The sequence below is a fragment of the Lipophrys pholis genome, assembly GCF_963383615.2.
Source record: "Lipophrys pholis genome assembly, chromosome: 10".
NCBI lineage: Eukaryota > Metazoa > Chordata > Actinopteri > Blenniiformes > Blenniidae > Lipophrys > Lipophrys pholis.
The window spans coordinates 27234181-27253623 of record NC_137640.1 but is presented as its reverse complement, the minus strand read 5'-3'; the positions used below and the strand labels follow the sequence as shown (position 1 = coordinate 27253623).

General features: G+C 40.0%; 1 protein-coding gene across 2 annotated transcripts in view; it reads right to left on the bottom strand.

Moving 5' to 3' along the window:
• Positions 1-16942, bottom strand: part of tprg1 (tumor protein p63 regulated 1) — a 37502-nt gene extending 20560 nt beyond the window's left edge. Inside the window, exons 1-4 of one of the 2 annotated variants that reach the window (XM_080473765.1) lie at positions 16798-16942; positions 16457-16713; positions 10977-11068; positions 3127-3303 (exon numbers count right to left, since the gene is read on the bottom strand). In XM_080473765.1, coding sequence (XP_080329891.1) covers positions 3127-3303; positions 10977-11068; positions 16457-16696 — 509 coding nt within the window. In that variant the 5' untranslated portion in view covers positions 16697-16713; positions 16798-16942. The remainder of the gene's footprint in view (positions 1-3126; positions 3304-10976; positions 11069-16456; positions 16714-16797) is intronic. The other variant, XM_080473766.1, reaches the window with a different exon arrangement.
• Between the last annotated feature and the right edge of the window lie 2501 nt (positions 16943-19443).

The following is a 19443-nucleotide window of genomic DNA, read 5'->3' as shown; positions in this document are numbered from 1 at the left end:
CACAAAGCACTGCCTTTTAGGATTTCTGTGAATAAAAGTTAAAAATGTTAAAAAGCCTGCTTGCCACTAGAAGCTTGTCTTACAGACGTAAAATCCTGGATGAGGACAAATTTCCTGATCATGAATTGACCTAAAATCGAAGTTATATCGTCGAGAAAAATTTTGAGAAAAACTGTCGAAACAAATAGTCACAATAGCCGGCACTATTTTGACTTCCGGCGACACTGTGGTGCACTTGGGAGTTACTCTGACCTGCTGACTCCCACATTAAACGGGTCTGAAGGACGGCTGTCTTTCACTTGTGCAACGTCACTAAAACCTTGGACATGCTGGCTCACAGTGACACTTTAGAAATGAATCCATGCATTTAACCCTCTCAGCCTGGAATATTGCAGTTCTCCATCATCAAGCTGGCAGACTTCAGTTTCTAAAAGAGTTTTCTGTTACCAGGTTCCTGTTTTGTAGAAGCGGCTCACAGTTTAGGATTGGCAGGTTTACGCCCGAACCACTTTCTAGTTAAGCTGCTGGAGGTTTAGACTCCTGGGACCTTCAATGCAATGAGCTTCTCTCATTCACTTCTGCCTTACTACCGGCTCACAACAACCAGAGAGGAAGAAAACCCCGTCTGAACCTGCTTCTGCAGCTTTATTTCTTTTAAACATGTTTTTCCTGTCTGCTGTCGCCCCCGATTGCTCATGTGGGATAGCAGGGTGTTTTCTTTTCTCTCTCTCTGCATATCTTGGATGTGAAAGTGCCGTAGACTTGCTATGTTGTAGGTGTCACGGTATAAATAAAACTGGAATTAAGTCAAACATGTTAACAACAAAGACCAAAACCATATGAGCAGCATCTTATTGCACAAGACTACAAAGTGGTTTTTCTGCATAACTAAATATGGCTGTGTGTTGACATTAACACTTTATCTGTTATTCTTTTCATGTAGACAAAAGTCTGGTACATTTATCAATATGAGGATGATTCAGCTAATTAGTGTCTTATTTTCATTCAAGAGAAAATCCTCCCATCCTGCTGTATTGTTGCTGTCGCAGCTAAATGCAGAAACTTGCTTCTTCACACCTTAAAAAAGCAAAAATCAACCCAGTAACAGCTATTTTGACATTTCCTTTTAACTTATTTAAAAAAAATAAAGGAACAAATTCTCTCTTCAAGCCTTGACCCTCATATTTGATAAACATGCAGCTGAAGAGAACAGAGACATTCATGAAGCTTATGATTGATAATTGAGCCAGGAGCGATGGCACGATGACATTTGAATATACTTAAGGGAACAATATTTAACACTTTAGCCTAAAACATTAAAAAAAATAAGCCAAAAGGCAAAAGTGTCAAGAAAAAGAAAAAAGAAGAAGCTATTGGTGCAAGCTCAGCTTGTAGCCCCAGTAAAGTATTTGTAGAAACAGAATGCTGCGGTGATTCACACTCCAGCATCTTTGAAGGGAAAAAGCAGATGTGTGCATGAACAGCTTGACTTCCTGCTGTTCTTTTCAGGGAAGTTGGAAACAACTACGTAAACTGTGAAAACATTGAAGGATGGCGGGAACAGACTGAACAGTGACTCTCAAGCACCTTATAACAGCTCCTACATGTCGTACCTTTTATAAATCTAAGCCACACTTCACAAAGGTCACAGCCATACTTTAGTAATTTCACAGAGCATAATCCACAGTCAATCATAAAGTTGAAACAAGTTTCAATGACTTTTTTTTTTATCATTTACTGGCAACCAATCGGATGTTTTTCCCCCCATTCACATTAAGAGTTAGTTGCACAAAAGCGCGCTGCTAATTATGAAAGAGGTCGATAAGGAGGAAACGGATCGAACCGTGGAGAAAGGGACAGTTTTTAGCAAGCAGCAGGAACGAGCGGCAAGTTTTATTGTAAATCCAACTTCTTCCAAAAATAATACAGAACGACCTCAACGCAAAAAAAAGAAGAAAAAAAAAGGAGACACCTCCTGAGGGAGAACGGAGAGGAAGAAGGGAAAAAGAGCGGGTAGAGCTAAAGATGAAGATAGACAGAGGAAATGTTTGAGGCTCCAGTCCTTCTTACTTGAAACCGTCTCTTTACTGTTGGACTCCCGCGTGGCTTTCACAAGCGTTTTATGTATAATTTAGCGTAATGTGCGGAGATAAAACCTCCAATAAAGGCCGCGCTCTCTAAGCTCTTCACAGCACATTACGTTTTATTCATCAAATTAGTTTTAGTTGGTTTGGTATCCCCTGAGCCGTCTTTAAAAGGTTTCGATGAAAGGACTACATTAATTTTGCCACTAATCAGTTAAGTGACAGCTCCAAGTGACAGCTCTGCACTCCTTACCCCTGAAAACCCCTCGTCGCTGCGGCGCCCCGGCTCCAGCTCGCCTGTCCCTGTTTGCTCCCTGCGCCACTGCCTACATTTATCACCACATCTTCATGTTTCTGTGCATTCGACACTGTGTCACATGACACTCGATTAAAGTGGGTAAACGAGCGCATGTCATACAGAAAACGTGACGCTGCTGCTTTTGAAGCAGGGCACGGCGGTTAATCGGGAAGTCTCCTCGCAGCTTTTGTGCAAGTAAATTAGCACACAGTGCAGATAATTGGGGCTATTATTTATAAGTCTCCTCTAACGTTTTTCTCATTTTTAAAGCTTCCAAATCCCACAAAGAGCAATTTCAAAGCGTATCAGTGAAGTGAGTGTCCTCTGTATCGGTGGTTTTCAAAGTGTGGCTCATTTCTCCAAGAGGGACTGAAGACTTTCATTGGTGGGCGCAGCGGCGCACACACAAAAAGTCAAACAAATAAAAATCTGAATTTTAGCAAATTATCTGATGAGCTCAAGTCTGAATAATAAACATAATCCATTGAGTTTCTTTGTTTTTATTAAGAGAGGTGACAGAGTCTGAATCACACAGCGGGCCTGTGATGGTGAAACCCCACAACAATAAAGAGAGAACTCATCGCCGGTAAACTCAGTATCACTGTTGGGTAATATCATCCAACACCGTATCTCACAAACAGCATGAGGAGGGACGTTGAGGATTTTTGGAACAGGGATTGACTCCCCACACTTTGAAAGCATCATATGACCTCCCACCCCACATCAAGCCTGAGGTAGACTTACTTGAGCAGGGACGACTTGGGGAAACTGAAGACGCCGTAAGATATTCGGTCCACGTGGTTCAGCTGGATCCTCTGGATCTGGTCGCACTTGAGCACGATGAAGTCGTACCTGAAGATGAGGAGGGAGTTCTCAGTGATCATCACGAGGCGCTCCTTTTCATTGTTCCAGTGATCCACCCTGAGGGAGGCAGAGAACGAGGCCGATTCAGACCAGGGCAACATTTATGTCACATTTTCACATCAACTGGTGAATAAACTGGATGTTCTGCCTGCACAAGACAGACGATCTGTTCGTACGTCAAATTCTGCATATTTGCTTTCTTTTAATAATCTAATTGAGTTCAGTCCTCTTTACTGTCCACTTTTAAAACCAATCTTAAGACCCAATTTGATTCCCTGGCTTTTAACCATGTTTGAGACTCTGCGCCTGTTTTGATTGTTGCCAATTTCATTGTTTGTTTCACTGTATTTCACTGTTTTATTACTTACTCGTTTATTGTAAATATTCTTAATCTAGTATGTGAAGCACTTTGGCTTCAACCACAGCCATTTTAAAAGTACTATATAAATAAAGCTGACTTGACCTTTAATTCCCTACGAAAATATAAAGAGTAACTTATCACTGTGAAATACTTCTGTTACTTTATAATAATTTTAAAGGATATATTGTTATTTCTGTAAAAGTGACCACCTTTTAACGTGACTTCTTGTTTAAAAAAATGTTTTTAATTAAAAACAACAACAACAAACAACTGACAACACAAACAAAACATAATGTAAAGATGGAGGATGAGTTAGATCATTCTATCTGCATTTCTTCTGTCTCCGTGTGAAGGTGGTCAACTTACGACATGAAAACCCTCAAAGACAATACAGAAGTTGACGATAACATTTTATCTCACAGTGGGAGGTTTGATTCCAGGGACTCCCAGCATTGAGTTTGCATGTTCTCCTGGTTTCTGTGTCGGATTAGATTGGATTTTTATTAATTTCTTTTGACTGTAAAATACATATGGGTGTAAGTATGTCTAATTTTATATTTCACTGTTGGCGCTGCACAGTTGTGACCAACCTCAGGAAATGCGACGCAAACATGATCGCAGCAGGTACAACATTGATAATACACAGTGAAGATACCCAGAACTACACAAACTCCAAACACATGGAGTGCCTGTGTGTTCATGCCAACGTGGCTTCTTATAACAACTGAGCCAAGTGCAGATACAACGATCCCCAATTTTACCACAACACAAATACCACAGAAATACAAAGCTATCTAACAATCATGCCAGATCAGCGTGCAGAAAATTCATAAACTTCCAGATATTGGATATTAAATAAAAAGTGGATAAAAATCCCCTGTGTGATCAGACCATGTGCAGTGATTGCACAAAATGAACCATTGTGCAAGTGCCAGGAAAAAGCTCTTTTACGTCGGTGCGAGTGAGGTTTAGTTGAAGGCTCTGCGCGCACACAGACAAAGAGCTGGCACCTTCTAAATATCATGTTCAGACTGGAAGAATTAAAATAGGAGTAATAGTGGGGCTGCTGGGAGACTGTTTTATGGGGTCTATTTCTTATTCTCATTTGACCTCTAGACTTTGTAACAACTTCACGTCTTTAAATCAAACCATTATTGAATGCCTAATGCTCTCCGGACATCTTAATTTTCCCACAAGCAGAAAAGGTTTTACAAGAAATCCTTCAGATAAGTTTTTCTTTGGGACCTGGACCTTTGATTTTTCACTCTGGGTATTTCAGTCAGATGTTGGACGTCCACAGGAGGTGATTCAGAGTTAAAATACACAAACATGCACACAAAAAAGACACATAGACATGCTCAATTATGTACTGTAAAAGTTTCACAAATTCCCAAAAAATGCCCTTGGCTAAGAGCATACAATATGCATGCAAGCATTTCTAAAGCTCTGAATTTCTAGCAGGGAAAAGTCAAATTAGCTCAAACACCTTTATGATAACTGGAAAATGTTGTTTAATTCAGGTCCACGCAATATGTCCAAACATTTTTGTCGCACTAATTGAAATCACCAACAGTACAGCCTACTTTCACACACACACACACACACACACACACACACACACACACACACACACACACACACACACACACACACACACACACACACACACACACACACACACACACACACACACACACACACACACACACACACACACACACACACAGGCGGCCTCGCTGCTGCACACACACAGCTAATTCGTGGTGGCGTGGATTCTCTCGGAGTGGTTCTCTTTCTTACGGCCCGCTGAGCCGGCTGCACGTGGCTGACTCCAAGTGAAGCCCTCCTGATTGCTGCTGGCAGCTGGAGGCCTGAAAAGACAGTTCAGTGAGCAGCCGGGGCATCATGGGAGAGGTGTGGGTGAAGAGCTTTGACTGTGCTAATGAAATGACTTAACCTCGACTGGGCACGGGCAGCGAGCGCCGTACAGAGGTGTTTCAGAGATCCATGATCGGCCCGTGGGCGGGCTGACAAGTGAAGGGAAATAGCTCTGCTGGACATAATACACACTGTTTGATCAGGACCTTATAAGTACACTTGTTATTTGGGCTTTTTTGTCACCATGGGAAATAATAATTCATGCTGTCTATGTGGTGTAAAGTTACAGCGTCTGATTGGTTGAGCTTGAAGTCAGGAATAAAAGGAAACAACTAGCCTGCAACAAAAAGGGCCTCCTTTTCAAAATGCACGTAAAAAAGAAAAGATACTATCTATATTATCTAGAGCTGAAGCTAGAGCTGCCAAGATAGCTTGTAAACTTGTGTTTCTTATCAGGCAATTAGTCTTGCTTCATGGAAAGGTAGAACATTCCTTTCAAATGTGAGATTTAAATATCACTAGGTTGCGCCAGAGGACAGCACCTCATTGATTATCAAACGTTTGTGGACAGCTACAAAATCAAAAAGTGGTGTGATTTATATTATGGAAAATACAGTAAATTACTGCATTGTCCTGAATATAAGTCATGCTACTTTTGAGTTGTTTGGCTACTGATGCCACTTATGATAAGAAGCAACCTATATCAAAATACACCAGTACATACCATCTGCGACCACTAGGTGGCACTGTATAACGACAGAATGCTGCAACAGTATCAACAGCAGGGATGCTGTTACTTTGGTAAAGAAAACAAAAAAAGGATAGTTGTTGTTTTACACGACAATGTTTTCAAGTGAAAATACGGAAGTTTCCCGACATCGGTGCTTGGCGCCGCTAAAAATGCAGCTTTTTGAAAACAGCTGCCAAGATGGAAAATATTGATGATGCTCCGACTCTCATTTCTGTGGAAATGGAGGAAAATGCAACTTTCTGAAAACGCTCATGCCCCATCTCAGTGTAGACGGCAGAAACACTGCTACTGTGCATGAGCACCACGGCTGTACTCAAATACTTCTTCTGCACATCGACGAGTAGAAGGACGATAACAACGATGGCGGCTTTCAGAGTGTCATCACATCCAGTCCATGTTCTCCTGGGATTTACAAAAAAAACAAAACAGCACCCACTAGTGGCCCTATGTGAAAACTACAGCATTTTCAGTGTTCAGTGCTGTTTACGTGTAAAAAGACAACATTTTCAAAACATTGCCGGCAAATAATCTTTTCTTTGTTGTTTATTACCATAATTATCTACCATTCAAGGCAGAAAACATGGATACTATTGTCTGTAATTCCTTAAATATTCTGGGAAGACAACACAGAAGGAAGATGCAGCCCCACACCAATAAACAACAAGTATATTAACATTATAATACCCGTGCATAGAAGTTATCTTTACTCTTTCTAAAGCTTGTGGCAACCTTCAGCAGAGCCAGATTTGAGGAATTTCTCATGCTTTTCTGACATTAGTCACCGGCCTCCCTCTGGGAAATTCAGCTGCCGAGTCACAGAATTATAATATAATGCACCCTTTCTTTTGCACGAAAGTCCTACAGCAGCTTCTGTAGCGGTGATAACAGTGAGGGGGAATGTAGGACAGGCTTTAACGTGTGTTGAACAGGGCTGCATAAATTGGGATGTATTATTCATTCTCACATGGCCAGCCTTTTAAATGTTTCCTGAAAGCTTGTGCAGGAGTGATACAAGCTGACATCTGCAAGTGCACTTGTAAATGTCCTGCACTCACTTTGCTCTCAGTTAGATCACTACATCTGCCTGAACTGAACCAGCACTCTAGGACTTCTGACTTTTATGGACCCACACATATTGGTGTGCCATGCTAAATAGGGCACAATATGGTTGTAACAGATGTGGAATTAGGGACCTGTATACCAACATATGTTGCTTTATATAAATATACACGCTACCTAAGGGCAGCAGGTGAATTAAACCAGCACATATGTTTTATGATGGATTATGAATGAGAAACATGTGATATTATAAACTCAATGTACATATACTCTCGAATCACAGCTCCGAAGTGACAACGTAACTCCGCTCTGAACAATCACAGATTTGTATGTGACTTGATAAATATCATAAGCATGTGTATTTTTTTTCCGCATAAAAAGTACACTGAATGTATTATGATAGTCATTTTAGTATTTCAAAACATTTGATTAATGGTTGAATAATGGTTTAATAATTCACTAAAGCAGTACTTTGCACTGGCCCAGAAGGTTTCTATATTTATGTAGTAGTTTTCCATCTGTGTTGTGACTTTGTGGCTTTTGAATTTGTTTCGGGATTTTTTCTGCATTTGTTTCACAACATTCCCGTTGTGACGTTTGCATTTGTGTCGCAGCTTTTTGATTTGCATTTTGACTTTATTATTCATGTTGCGACTTATGTATTTGTGTGCAAGTTCCATATTTGTGTTGCTGCTTTTGCAATTCTTGCTTTGACTTTTGTATTTGTGTTGCTACTTGCCTTTGTCTTTTTTACAATTTGTGTTCATCTTGCAGCTTTGCAATGTTTGCATTATTGTTACAACTTTTGAAGCCATGTTTCAGATTTGCTTCAGCATTCATATTCTAGTCCTAATATTAGAGTTGCATGTGTGAAATTTTTATATTTGTGTTGCAACTTTTGGATTTGTATTGTTACTTTAGCAAACTGTTTTACAGCTTTTGCTTCTATGTTGAAGCTTTGCAGGTTTTCCATTAATATTGTGACTTTGCATTGAATTAATCCATTTGAATCACAGCATAACTTTGACGGTGAAGCGTCTATAAATAAAAGCATAGTTAGCGTGATAGCTGCCTGCGGCCTTCAAATAACAACATCTGTTGCTTTGCCGCGGCTGATTTACAAACTACATTTGGAAATCACTTTAATGATTAAATTTAACACCAATTCACTTCAGCAACCACTGAATTTGATATAATTCCAAGGACAATATGAACATTATGCAAGTAGTTTTGTAAGTTTTGTTGTGCTTATTACACTCTGAAAACTTTAGGTTAGTTTTACACGTCGGTTTTAATCCATGTTCAGGTTGGACGACATATTTTCTGAGAGCTCTCAGCTGCTGGTATAATCCTGACCAAGCAGCAGCAATCAGTCCTGCCAAACTGCCTTCACGTTGTTCACAACTTACTCAGCAAATCTTTTTTTTTTTTTTGAACATTCAAAATCCAAAGAAGAAACATGACAAAGGATAAACAAGAGGAGAATAACAAACAAACAAATAAATAAATAAATAGGGGAAAAAAGTTTCTACGCATCGGTAGGTCTAAACTCATCTAGTAATACTCCTTAACTCAAATTACTTTTAAATTAATCTACAACTGCCTCATTGCCAAGTAGATGATCTTAATACTCTAATACAAAAAATTATTACTTCATTCAAAGTAAAGATATGCAATCTAATATATGTTCTGTTTGAATAGCGCAGAGAAGAATTTCAGGTATCTTTTCTTGCATGTCAGGCACCACAAATCTGCAAAATAGATATATAATAAATGCTGTGTAATACTGTGAGTTTTTGTTAATGTTATATCAGACAATAGCTTTGTTATATTGTGTATTTTAACATTCAACAGTTATTATTGTATTTATGTAAGACAGCAGGAGCTTGCTGCTCTAGTCAAGTCTAGTCTACTCTAGAGTAAGTGGGTGAGATGAGGTTGAGGTAGAGGTAGAGGTAGAGGTAGAGGTAGAGGTAGAGGTAGAGGTTGAGGTTGAGGTTGAGGTTGGCACTAAAATATATTCCTTGGTTGACTCCAAAAGGCCAACAGTCTGCCATTCCCCATTCACAATTAAATCTTGTCATATTTTTGCTGCACTTTAATTTTACAGATTTGTCTGTTGATTTTATCTAAAATTCAAACAAATACCACATGGGGCATTTTCCTTTGACATTGTGTAAAGTCAAAGTAACCAAACTATCAACAAAGTTATAATAACATATTTCACCAAGTGTAGGGAGGCAACTTGAGACACGGGTCTGTTTCTATCAAGACAGAGGCAAGTAACATGAAAACATCCTCACCATTATCGAGCTCATTACACGAAGGTGTAAACCAGGACACAGAAGCTCTTATCGTAATGCTATTAACACCACAGCGACATGCCCCTTGCAAGAAACTACATCCAGCTTTAATGAGTGTGCAAAAGAGATTAAGCATTACCTTCTACTGGTGTAAAGAAATGAGTTTCCAGTCGGGTGAATAAACAGGAATTAATGGTAACTTCGAGTATTGTTTCACAATTATTTCACAATGAGTTACATCAACATTTTAACTGACAATCCCAACCAGCAGAGGAGTTGCTTCATGCTTCATGCCACCCCCAGCAGAAGATGCCACATGCAGCCACCGTCACACCTTTATTGATGTGCAAATCTTTTACATTTCCTCAGCGGCTCAGTAAACTTATAATCTATCGACCTGTTAAACTTAGTCCATGATACATAAAAGAATAAATAAAATAAATAAATACAAATAAAACAGATGAACTGACCCAGTTTAAACTAGGTCAGTCAATGTTAATGTTTTAAGTTTTTTGATCCAACTGCTTTTTTTTTCTCTTCAATAAATTGTGTTTCACTTCACGTTGCATTCATGCTCTGCATGTCAACATATTCGGACAATCAGATGAAGTCCTACTGCACTGGATGCCCACTTAATAGGTAAATGTGAGTGTCTAGGTCACAAAGTATTTGCTAAATATACCAAAAACAAAACAAGGCATTACAACTGGTGTAAATTTGGAAGACAGAGAAAGAAAATAAATTTGTACCACAAAGGTCTTAGCATCATTTATTCAAGTGCTTTATTGCGACACCAAAGCTTACGTTCAGTGCTACAGATGAACAGATATTAGTATTTTTACATAATTTTCAAATTTTATAACCGTCACTAAATCGAAAACAAAAGTGAGATATAAACATCAGTCCATTCTTCTTCTATATTGTTGGGTTTTTTTTAATCCAACTTGTGGAGCAAAGTATTTACAAACAGCCAAAACTTTGAGTCTTCAGCTGAGGCTCAAAAAGAGTGTTTCTAAATCTTAAACATCAACAAAATGCACAGACTTTTAGGTCTTCGTAGCCCCCATCTGTCAGTGAGGATGAGTACATTTGGCTAAAGTTTAAAGTTTCAGTGAAAAAAACATTTCCAACACTACACAACCAACAATTGAATCAAGATATCAATAAAATTAAGTAATAATTAGCTGAAGCAAGACCCACACAAACAACCAGACCATAGTGCATTTTCACTATTATGAGCCATTCAATGTGTGTTAAATAATATTTGTTGTAGCTACATAGTTCTAGAGTTAGGGTGAAGTGTTGTCAATAAGGTTTTCACATGCAGCATATTGCTGCACATGAAGCTATGGAACAGAACACAGTGTCATGAACTTACTCTGCCATGAGCCAAATGCTGTGAACGCTGCCATCTACCTCCTCGTTCACCAGAGCCTGAACGTCTTTGATGGCCTGATTCAGAGTGCCAGGCTGAGGAGACAGAAATGCATGAGTGTCACTTTCTAATATTCTATTGTGGTAATCACAACGCAACCATGGAAGGCTGAAGGGGTAATCTTTGAGAGCGATGTGCAGCTGGGACTGGTAAAATGTCAGCGCTGTCTGCAATTCAAACAGAATCAAAACAAACAAAAACATGAAGCCTGCAAATGTGAAAATGACTGAAATAAAGTAAAGCATGTAGAAATCTGAGGTACTCAGGTAATGAAAACCACAAAGTAAAGGTTCAATGTGTAAAATTCAGCACACAAAAAGGATCATTGCTGTTTTGCTGTGTTATTTTATCCTTGCACATTATAATTTAATATTTCAATGCCATGTTGAAGCACTTAAAAAGATAAGAAGGTCACACCAAGGACTTCTGACAGTCTTACTGTAATCTGAGGCTGGTTCTGAGCTGCAATAGCAACATGGGATGTATGACTTATTTCCCTTTGCCATCCAATATCCAAAGCCTAATCCTCAGACTTGAGAGTCTTCAACTGATATAGTTCATATATTTAATATCAGCTAACCCATTTGATAAGAATAATCTATTTAGAGTACACATGCTCTAAAGTGAGACTTCAGATGAGTTTGAAGGACTCCAGAGACCAGACCATCGAATGCTGCGCCTCCAATGTCAACCGGACTGAACTGGACACCATTAGATGTGGTGCATCATGCTACATCAGCCCTGAAGCACAATGACATGGTGGGCATGTCCCACAGGGAAGAGGAGACTTTGGCCTTACAGCAAGTAAACTGACCTGGCGTAAGGCCTCGAGGTCAGAGAGGATGAAAAAAATGGTGGTCGAGGAGGTACGCCGTCAAGAGGAGGGTGAAAGAAGTGCAAAGGGCTGTCTCACTTGCCAAGCTGGGACAATGGACGAGGTGGAAAGGCCTTGGGATGAGAAAACTCAGCTGGAGGGGGCTCTATGAAATGGAGGCACGCACCATCAGCTTCATCATCAGAGCTACCTATGATGTGCTCCCATCTCCAAAAAAAACTCCACCAATGGTATGACGAGGGCCCAACCTGTCCTCTCTGAGCAGCTCCAGCATCTTTCAAACACATCTTGACCGGTTGTAAGGCCAGCCTCACACCTGGAGACCCAACCAGGTTCCTAAGAGTCTGGCAGCAGCAATGGAGAGCAAGAAGATTATCAATAACGCATTGCCCCTGAAAGCAACCAAGTCCATCACAGCACCATCATTCATCCACCCACCAAACCAGAATCTGGACAGCTAGCCATGACCCGGGATTGGAAGACGTTGGTGGATATTGGGCAGCAACTGGTCTTTCCACCTGAGATAGCAACCACCACCCTCAGGCCGGACTTGATACTCTGGTCCCCTTCACTGAAGACTGTTTACGTCAGAGATTACAGTCCCATGGGAGAATTCAGCTGAAGAGTGCAAGAAGTTCACGACACAGACCGGGCAGCAGACGCTCAACAATGAGGATGGAACGCAAAAGTCTGTCGTGTTGAAGTGAGAAGCAGAGGTTTTGTGGTTTCCTCCGCCAATAGGCTGCTGACAGATCTTGGGATCTACGGTCAGGCTCGGCGACAGTCAATCAAATCAGCCTCTGAAGTGGCTGAAAGAAGCAGCCAGTGGATATGGACCAAGTGGAAGGACCCTGGCTGGGCTCAGAGACCATCATGACACGCTCATGAATTCCCCTTCCCAGGGGAACCCAGGCTTCGGCTTGACTCAGGGAAGAGGACGCCCCCTGCCATGCAGTCCAGTGGGCTGCGCCAAGGAATCAACCAGGCAACTCTCATGATTGGGCATGAGACTCAGCTCAGGCTTGGTCACCCTGTAGCTGGCCACATTTGCTGATTCCATTTACATTTAAAGAGGTTCATTGTGTACCTCAAACAAGGTTAGGTCTAACAATTCCAACATATCCACTTGCTAAAGAACATATTTTGTCTCTTGACTCTTAGTGCTGTTTACAGTGATGTGAACTTTGCATCAAATCAATAAATTCTACACTTGTGGGTCGTTTCATTCATCCTTTCTGTCACCTCTTTTGAGACTCTAGTATAAGGCTTCTACAGGTTTCTACAAGTTAAATTTAAGACTTTGTAAGACCGTTTTATAACTACTTAGAACAGAATTTAATGCCCATGTTGTCCCCTGCTGTGGAGCGTGCATGCATTGGGTAGATTGGAGCTACAGTTCTGTGTTTAGATATGAGCTTAACTTATTGATATTACAAAATGTGGATCATTGCCATCATGTGTTGATTGTCAAAGATGTTTGGTAATGTAACATCTCTAGCTTAATTAGCCTTGCTATTCTGTACGTTCCGTGTTTCCCAAGTTAATAGTATCCAGATTGCTGCTTGGTAATGTCTAATCCTTATCCTTTTTGCTTGGCAATCAGCCTACTGACCAAACGTAGGCTAAATACTCTCTGGGTTCTAGATTCAAACACGCTCTAATTCAATCTTTAGGATCAATCAGTCAATTTTCTGATACAGTAAGATCAAAACAGTGAACATTTTAACACACTGACAGACTCAATTCCACCTTTTTGACTGGAATTATAAGCTCTGATGAACTGACTGTTGAGCTGCTAACAATAGTTGTTGCTGTAACTCACTTCCTTTTCCACAGGGGATATTGTCTTTAGATATTGATGTTTTCTTTTTTTCCCTAATTCCTCTTTTGTTGATCATCATAACGCCATAGAATTTATTCAGAAATTCTCAACACAGACAAATGAAGATACAGGAATATAGACCATCTTGCAGGAAAAAGCAACATGCTTTAATACCAAACAGTTACAATGGCAATACCTCTGAAGAGTACTTTTCTTACCAATAATTTACATTAACAACACAATCACGTCTCAGTTGTTTTAACATAACCACCAACCAGTTGTTTTTAGGAGGTGGCTTATTCGATAGATATTTCTGATCATGCAAAACTAAACTTGTCAGTTAGAACTAGTTTAATCAATCACAGCTAAAGTTACAGGGGGACACGTTATACCAGCCTGCTTGAAAATGTAGACCAAAAACAAATGGTAGGTGATTGTTATTAATAAATAACAATTGGTAAGATAAGTACTTTTCAGAGGCATGTCATTGTTTAACTGTATAGCATTAAAGTATATTACCTTTTTTCTGCAAGATGGTCAATAGTCCTGTATCTTCATTTGTCTGTGTTGAGAATTTCAGAATAAAAGCCATGAAGTTATGATTATCATGAGTGCAATGAACTATAACTTGGGAAACACATAATGTACCGATTAGCAAAAGTGTTTATTTAGCTAGAAATGTCACGTTACATTACTAAACATCTTTGACAGTGAAAGCGTGATTGGAACAATACACATTTGTAACATAAATAATTTAGGCTTATATCTAAACATGAAACTGCAGCTCTGTAGTTCTGAATGCAGGTGTTTGAAGACTGCTCATGTGACTCCAACACCTTGATTCCCATTGTTCCAAGTTTAATTGGGTTCTTGTACAAGGTGCAGCGAGCTTTACATTCCTCTCCACTGCTGTCAACCAGATCCAGAATGGGTTTTTTTTTTCTTCAACCAGGCATTATAAAATTTGCACTTGCCAAGTCCCAAAAAGTTTCCAAAATCTGCTTTCTCAGGCAATGCGTGTGACTGATGTATGTACATGTTGGGCAGAATGTACGTGGATCAGTAATCAGGTACAGTAATCTTACTTTCTTTACAGCTTGGACATTACCCAGACACCTTTAAAACACAACACAGCGGGGAAAAAATAACGACAGCAACACTTATGACCTACAATATCAAACTGAATACCTTTTCAAAATGTTTATAAGGTATTAAATGTAGATTTGTAAATTCAAAACTTTTAAAGACTTTTTAAGACCCTGTGGGAACCTTGTATATTGAACACCAGGTGAAGTGACTCTCTGTAAGTATCCAGCTGCATTTTAGTCTTGTTTTTAATATGCCCACTAAAAAACTGTCTTACTTTACTTGATATCACTCCAGGGTTGTCTTGGCTGTTTGGTTTGGGTGACTGTTCTGCTGACCGTTGCACCACCATAACCACAGTCGCAAGCCTTTATAGTCTGGACATTGTTTTTTTCAGTCCAGCTCCCGACCAGTACAGCTACAGAGCTGCGGGTGGGTTATTCATACTACTCCAAAAGCTCTATTAAAGTGAGAAATGACGTCAGTTCCTTCTGGGTTGTTTGCTCAGGAAGATCCAGTCTAAACTGAAGTCTGTCCTGAACCATGATTCTCACCCCCTTCATGAAGTCCTGTTCAGCAGCAGAAGCACCTTCAGCAACACTCATTACACCCAAGTGCACAACAGAGTCAGAGGAGATCCTTCCTTTACGTGTATATCAGACTCTATAATGTAAATAAAGTTTGTTGTTGTTTTTCTGTTAAATCCATTCTTCCATGCTTATCTTTGTTAACAATAAAGGGCTCATATTATGCTAAATTCACTTTTTCATGGTTTTCCAACAGTAATAATCGGCCCCATACCTGGAATGACGCCCCAGAAAATAACAGAAATCTGTCATCTCTCTTCCTGGCTTGTTTCAACTTTTATAAAGTGTGTTGCTCCAACGAGCCAATCAGAAATCAAACACTATACAGTGTCATTGGCGGCATAACTTGGTTGGGAGAGCAGTCGTCTTCCAATCGGAAGATTGCAGGTTCAATTCCCATCTCTCCCTGCCTACATGCCGAAGTGTCCTTGAGCAAGACTCTACCCCCATTGGCTGCAGCCTCCAATGGTGTGTGAATGGGTGAATGTGATGAGCTATGTAAAGTGCTTTGGGGCTGCTGTCAGTGAAAAGGCGCTATATAAGTTAGTCCATTTTTATCATGTATTTATTTAGCCAATCTCAATCAAGGCAGGGCCTCTCATTGACCCTCCCTCTGGCAAATGGCACCACCAGAGGAAGTACTTCCTCCTCTTCCCAAGATGGGCATGTGTGGGCGGAGCCAGTCCAGCTCACAGATACAGCAGATTCTGAATGCAGCTCCTATGATCCAATATTCAAATGCAGGAAAATCAAGGAAGACCTGGATTTAGGGAAATTAATTTGAATACAAAATTTTTGGACAAGCAAGACGATGTGAAAGTGTTGTAGCTGTATAATATCATCATACATGTATAACATGACTCCTGTCATATTATACAAGTATTGTATGTATTAATATTCAATATTACTTATTTAACTTTATTCTGTGTCTTATATTTTAACTTTCTATTGTATTTATTATGTCATTCTGTGTGGAACAAAATTCAAAAGAATAGCCCTCTGGGATAAATAACATTTTACATTTTTCATTCTATTCTATTCTATTCTATTCTGGGGTAAACAATTAAAACAGTGAACCTCGTCCAGCTCTTACCCGCAACACGAAGAACTTCCTCGTTCTAAAGTGCCCCACGTTCACGTTCACCTCCACGGGGACTCCCAGGCCCGGGCAGCGGGCCCCTCCGCCCTCCGACGGCCGCTCCTCCGGGTCCTCTGGACGGCTTGCAGCTGGCTGTGGGTCCGGGGGTTCCTGCGGTTCTCCGCTGGAGGAGCTCACCTGTTGCTGCTTCTCCTGACCCGGCGCCGCTTCCTCCTCCTCCGCGTCTGCCATCATGCGGCTTCACAGGTCCCCTGGAGGAGAACACGACATTCAGAAGAGGAGAGTAACGAAGCTTCCTCACTCAGCAACAGGTGAGTAAATCTCAGGTAACCCACCTCCTCTGCGCCCGACACGGACCGAGATTCCTCTCAGAGAACACCGGGGGGATAAACGTACTGCTCTTTAACGAGGCTGCCGCAAAATACACGAAGAGGGAACAGCGACAGGTGCACTTCCTTGTTCCGTGTCCAGGATTTGTTCGGGAGGGCGGAGGCTGTCGCGTGTCGGAGCAACCAGTCTGACATCACATCCACACCTGCAGGATACCTGTAGAGACCCTGTCTCCATCCCAGAGTTACACCTGTAGAAACCTGTCTCCATCCTAGAGTTACACCTGTAGAGACCCTGTCTCCATCCTAGAGTTACACCTGTAGAAACCTGTCTCCATCCTAGAGTTACACCTGTAGAAACCTGTCTCCATCCTAGAGTTACACCTGTAGAGACCCTGTCTCCATCCCAGAGTTACACATGTAGAAACCTGTCTCCATCCCAGAGTTACACCTGTAGAAACCTGTCTCCATCCTAGAGTTACACCTGTAGAAACCTGTCTCCATCCCAGAGTTACACCTATAGAGAACCTGCCTCCATCCCAGAGTTACACCTGTAGAGACCCTGTCTCCATCCCAGAGTTACACATGTAGAGAACCTGCCCCCATCCTAGAGTTACACCTGTAGAAACCTGTCTCCATCCCAGACTTACACCTGTAGAAAACCTGCCTCCATCCTAGAGTTACACCTATAGAAAACCTGTACATTATCCACATGCTTTTGCATGGTTTGGACTAATATTTTAGTCCTTTTATACTTTTTTTTTTCAACCTCTCTTATTTACACTTGCAAGATAAGCTTAATCTTTGATGTAATAATGGCCAATAATGTATAATAATAATATTAATTAGCCTATTAATTATAATAGGCTCATGAAGCAACTATCCCAATAACAATGTAATAGGTTATTACATGGTGGAGTAGGATTAAAAGCATAAAAATAACTTTTTAAACATAATAAGCGTAGCCCATATCACACAAAAAAACCCAAACATAAATAACATTGTGTTCCCTGGAAATAAAAGCCTTTTTTTTTGCAGGTTTTGTGCAATTTGCTTATCAAAAATAAGTTGTGGATGGCATAGTTGCCATATTCATTCATTGAGGAAACACTGTCAACACCATCTCTTAATTATGTTTTATTATTTTATTACATTATTGGCTTGTTGTTACATTAGTTTTTTACACTAAAAATGGACAAAATTACTACATAACTATCAGTTTTGACACTATTGGACATTATTATTTTATTGGATGCTACAATGTCAGGAGACAAATAGCAGCATTATTGGTACCACATGGCTGATAGTCAGGGTTGTGAGAAAAGACAGATACTTGCCAGATGAATTATATTCGGGCTGTAAACTCCTTTCCTGATTTTTATGATGCAAACCAGGATAACAGACCTCAGTATGCGTGATATAACGTCTAATTTGGACCTGAATAATATTTTAAATTCCCCAAAAGAGAGCGAAATATTGTCTTTTTTAAATCAGATCATAAAGTGATAGTGAAAGTGACAGATTAGAAAACACTAAAGTGATAGTGTGAAAGAAATTTAATAATTAATGTTGTTGTTTGTCCTGCTGTGGTTGTATACAGTGGAACAGCGGTTAACTGTCACTCTGCCTCTTGCAGTGGTCGGAGAAATACCCCACCCTGTAAAGTGGGACGTCAGAATTTATCCAGGGTGGGGCTTCATGTATCATGTCATTTTGTAGTTTTCCCTACATTTGTCTTTCCATCGATGAGAACAAATAGAAAATTATTGGGAGTGGAAATTGTTGAATCCATTATTGTTACAGAAGAATCAACTATTTGGTATTTGTAGATAAACCAACTCTGTTATGCAGTTATGTTTTTATATGCTCTGGTGCAGTGGTCACCTCAGCAATTATACCTGGGTTTGATTACAGAGTTCAACTAAAGTCTTACTTTTCAATCAGTCAATCAATTAACTTTATTGATATTGTACTTTTTATACTATCAGAATGGAATACAAAGTACTTAACATGATTTAAAAACAATGCAAAGACAGATATATATTAAGAAACAAATGCACTTTTGGGAGCTTGCATGTTCTTTGTAGTTTGGCATAACATTAGATGTACCATCAGTATAATCCAGTTAAAGATTTCTTATAATATATCGTCGATGTTATGTCTTGTCGCCAGCTTTTACAAATTATGTCCTTATTTGTTGACGTTGAACTCAGTTTTGTTACAGCAACACCTTTGTGTGGAGGAAAATACTTCCCCCATTTACTTTGATGTAGTATAAAAAATTCTTAATGGACAAAATCTGTCAGTGGCTGAATTCCATTTAATCCCTCAACACTGGAGCGGTTCATTAAAGGACATAACGTCAGAGGAATGCAGCGTGCCAAGGACAGGTCCTTCAACTGGAGAAACCTCTAATGTCCCGGTTGCCTTTCACCTCAGAGTTTTCTGTCAACTGCCAGACACACATAAAATGCTTCACAAAACCTTATTTTGTTTGAATCAGTTTTGGGCCATTTAATTAAACTCATCTTTAAAGGGAAAAAAAAGAAAAAAAGCAAACATAAGTCCCGTGTGAATAATAGGTTTGTACTATTGTTGGCTGTTACTGGCATGACAACTAATCATAGAGCAGGTTCACAAAGTTTCCTACAA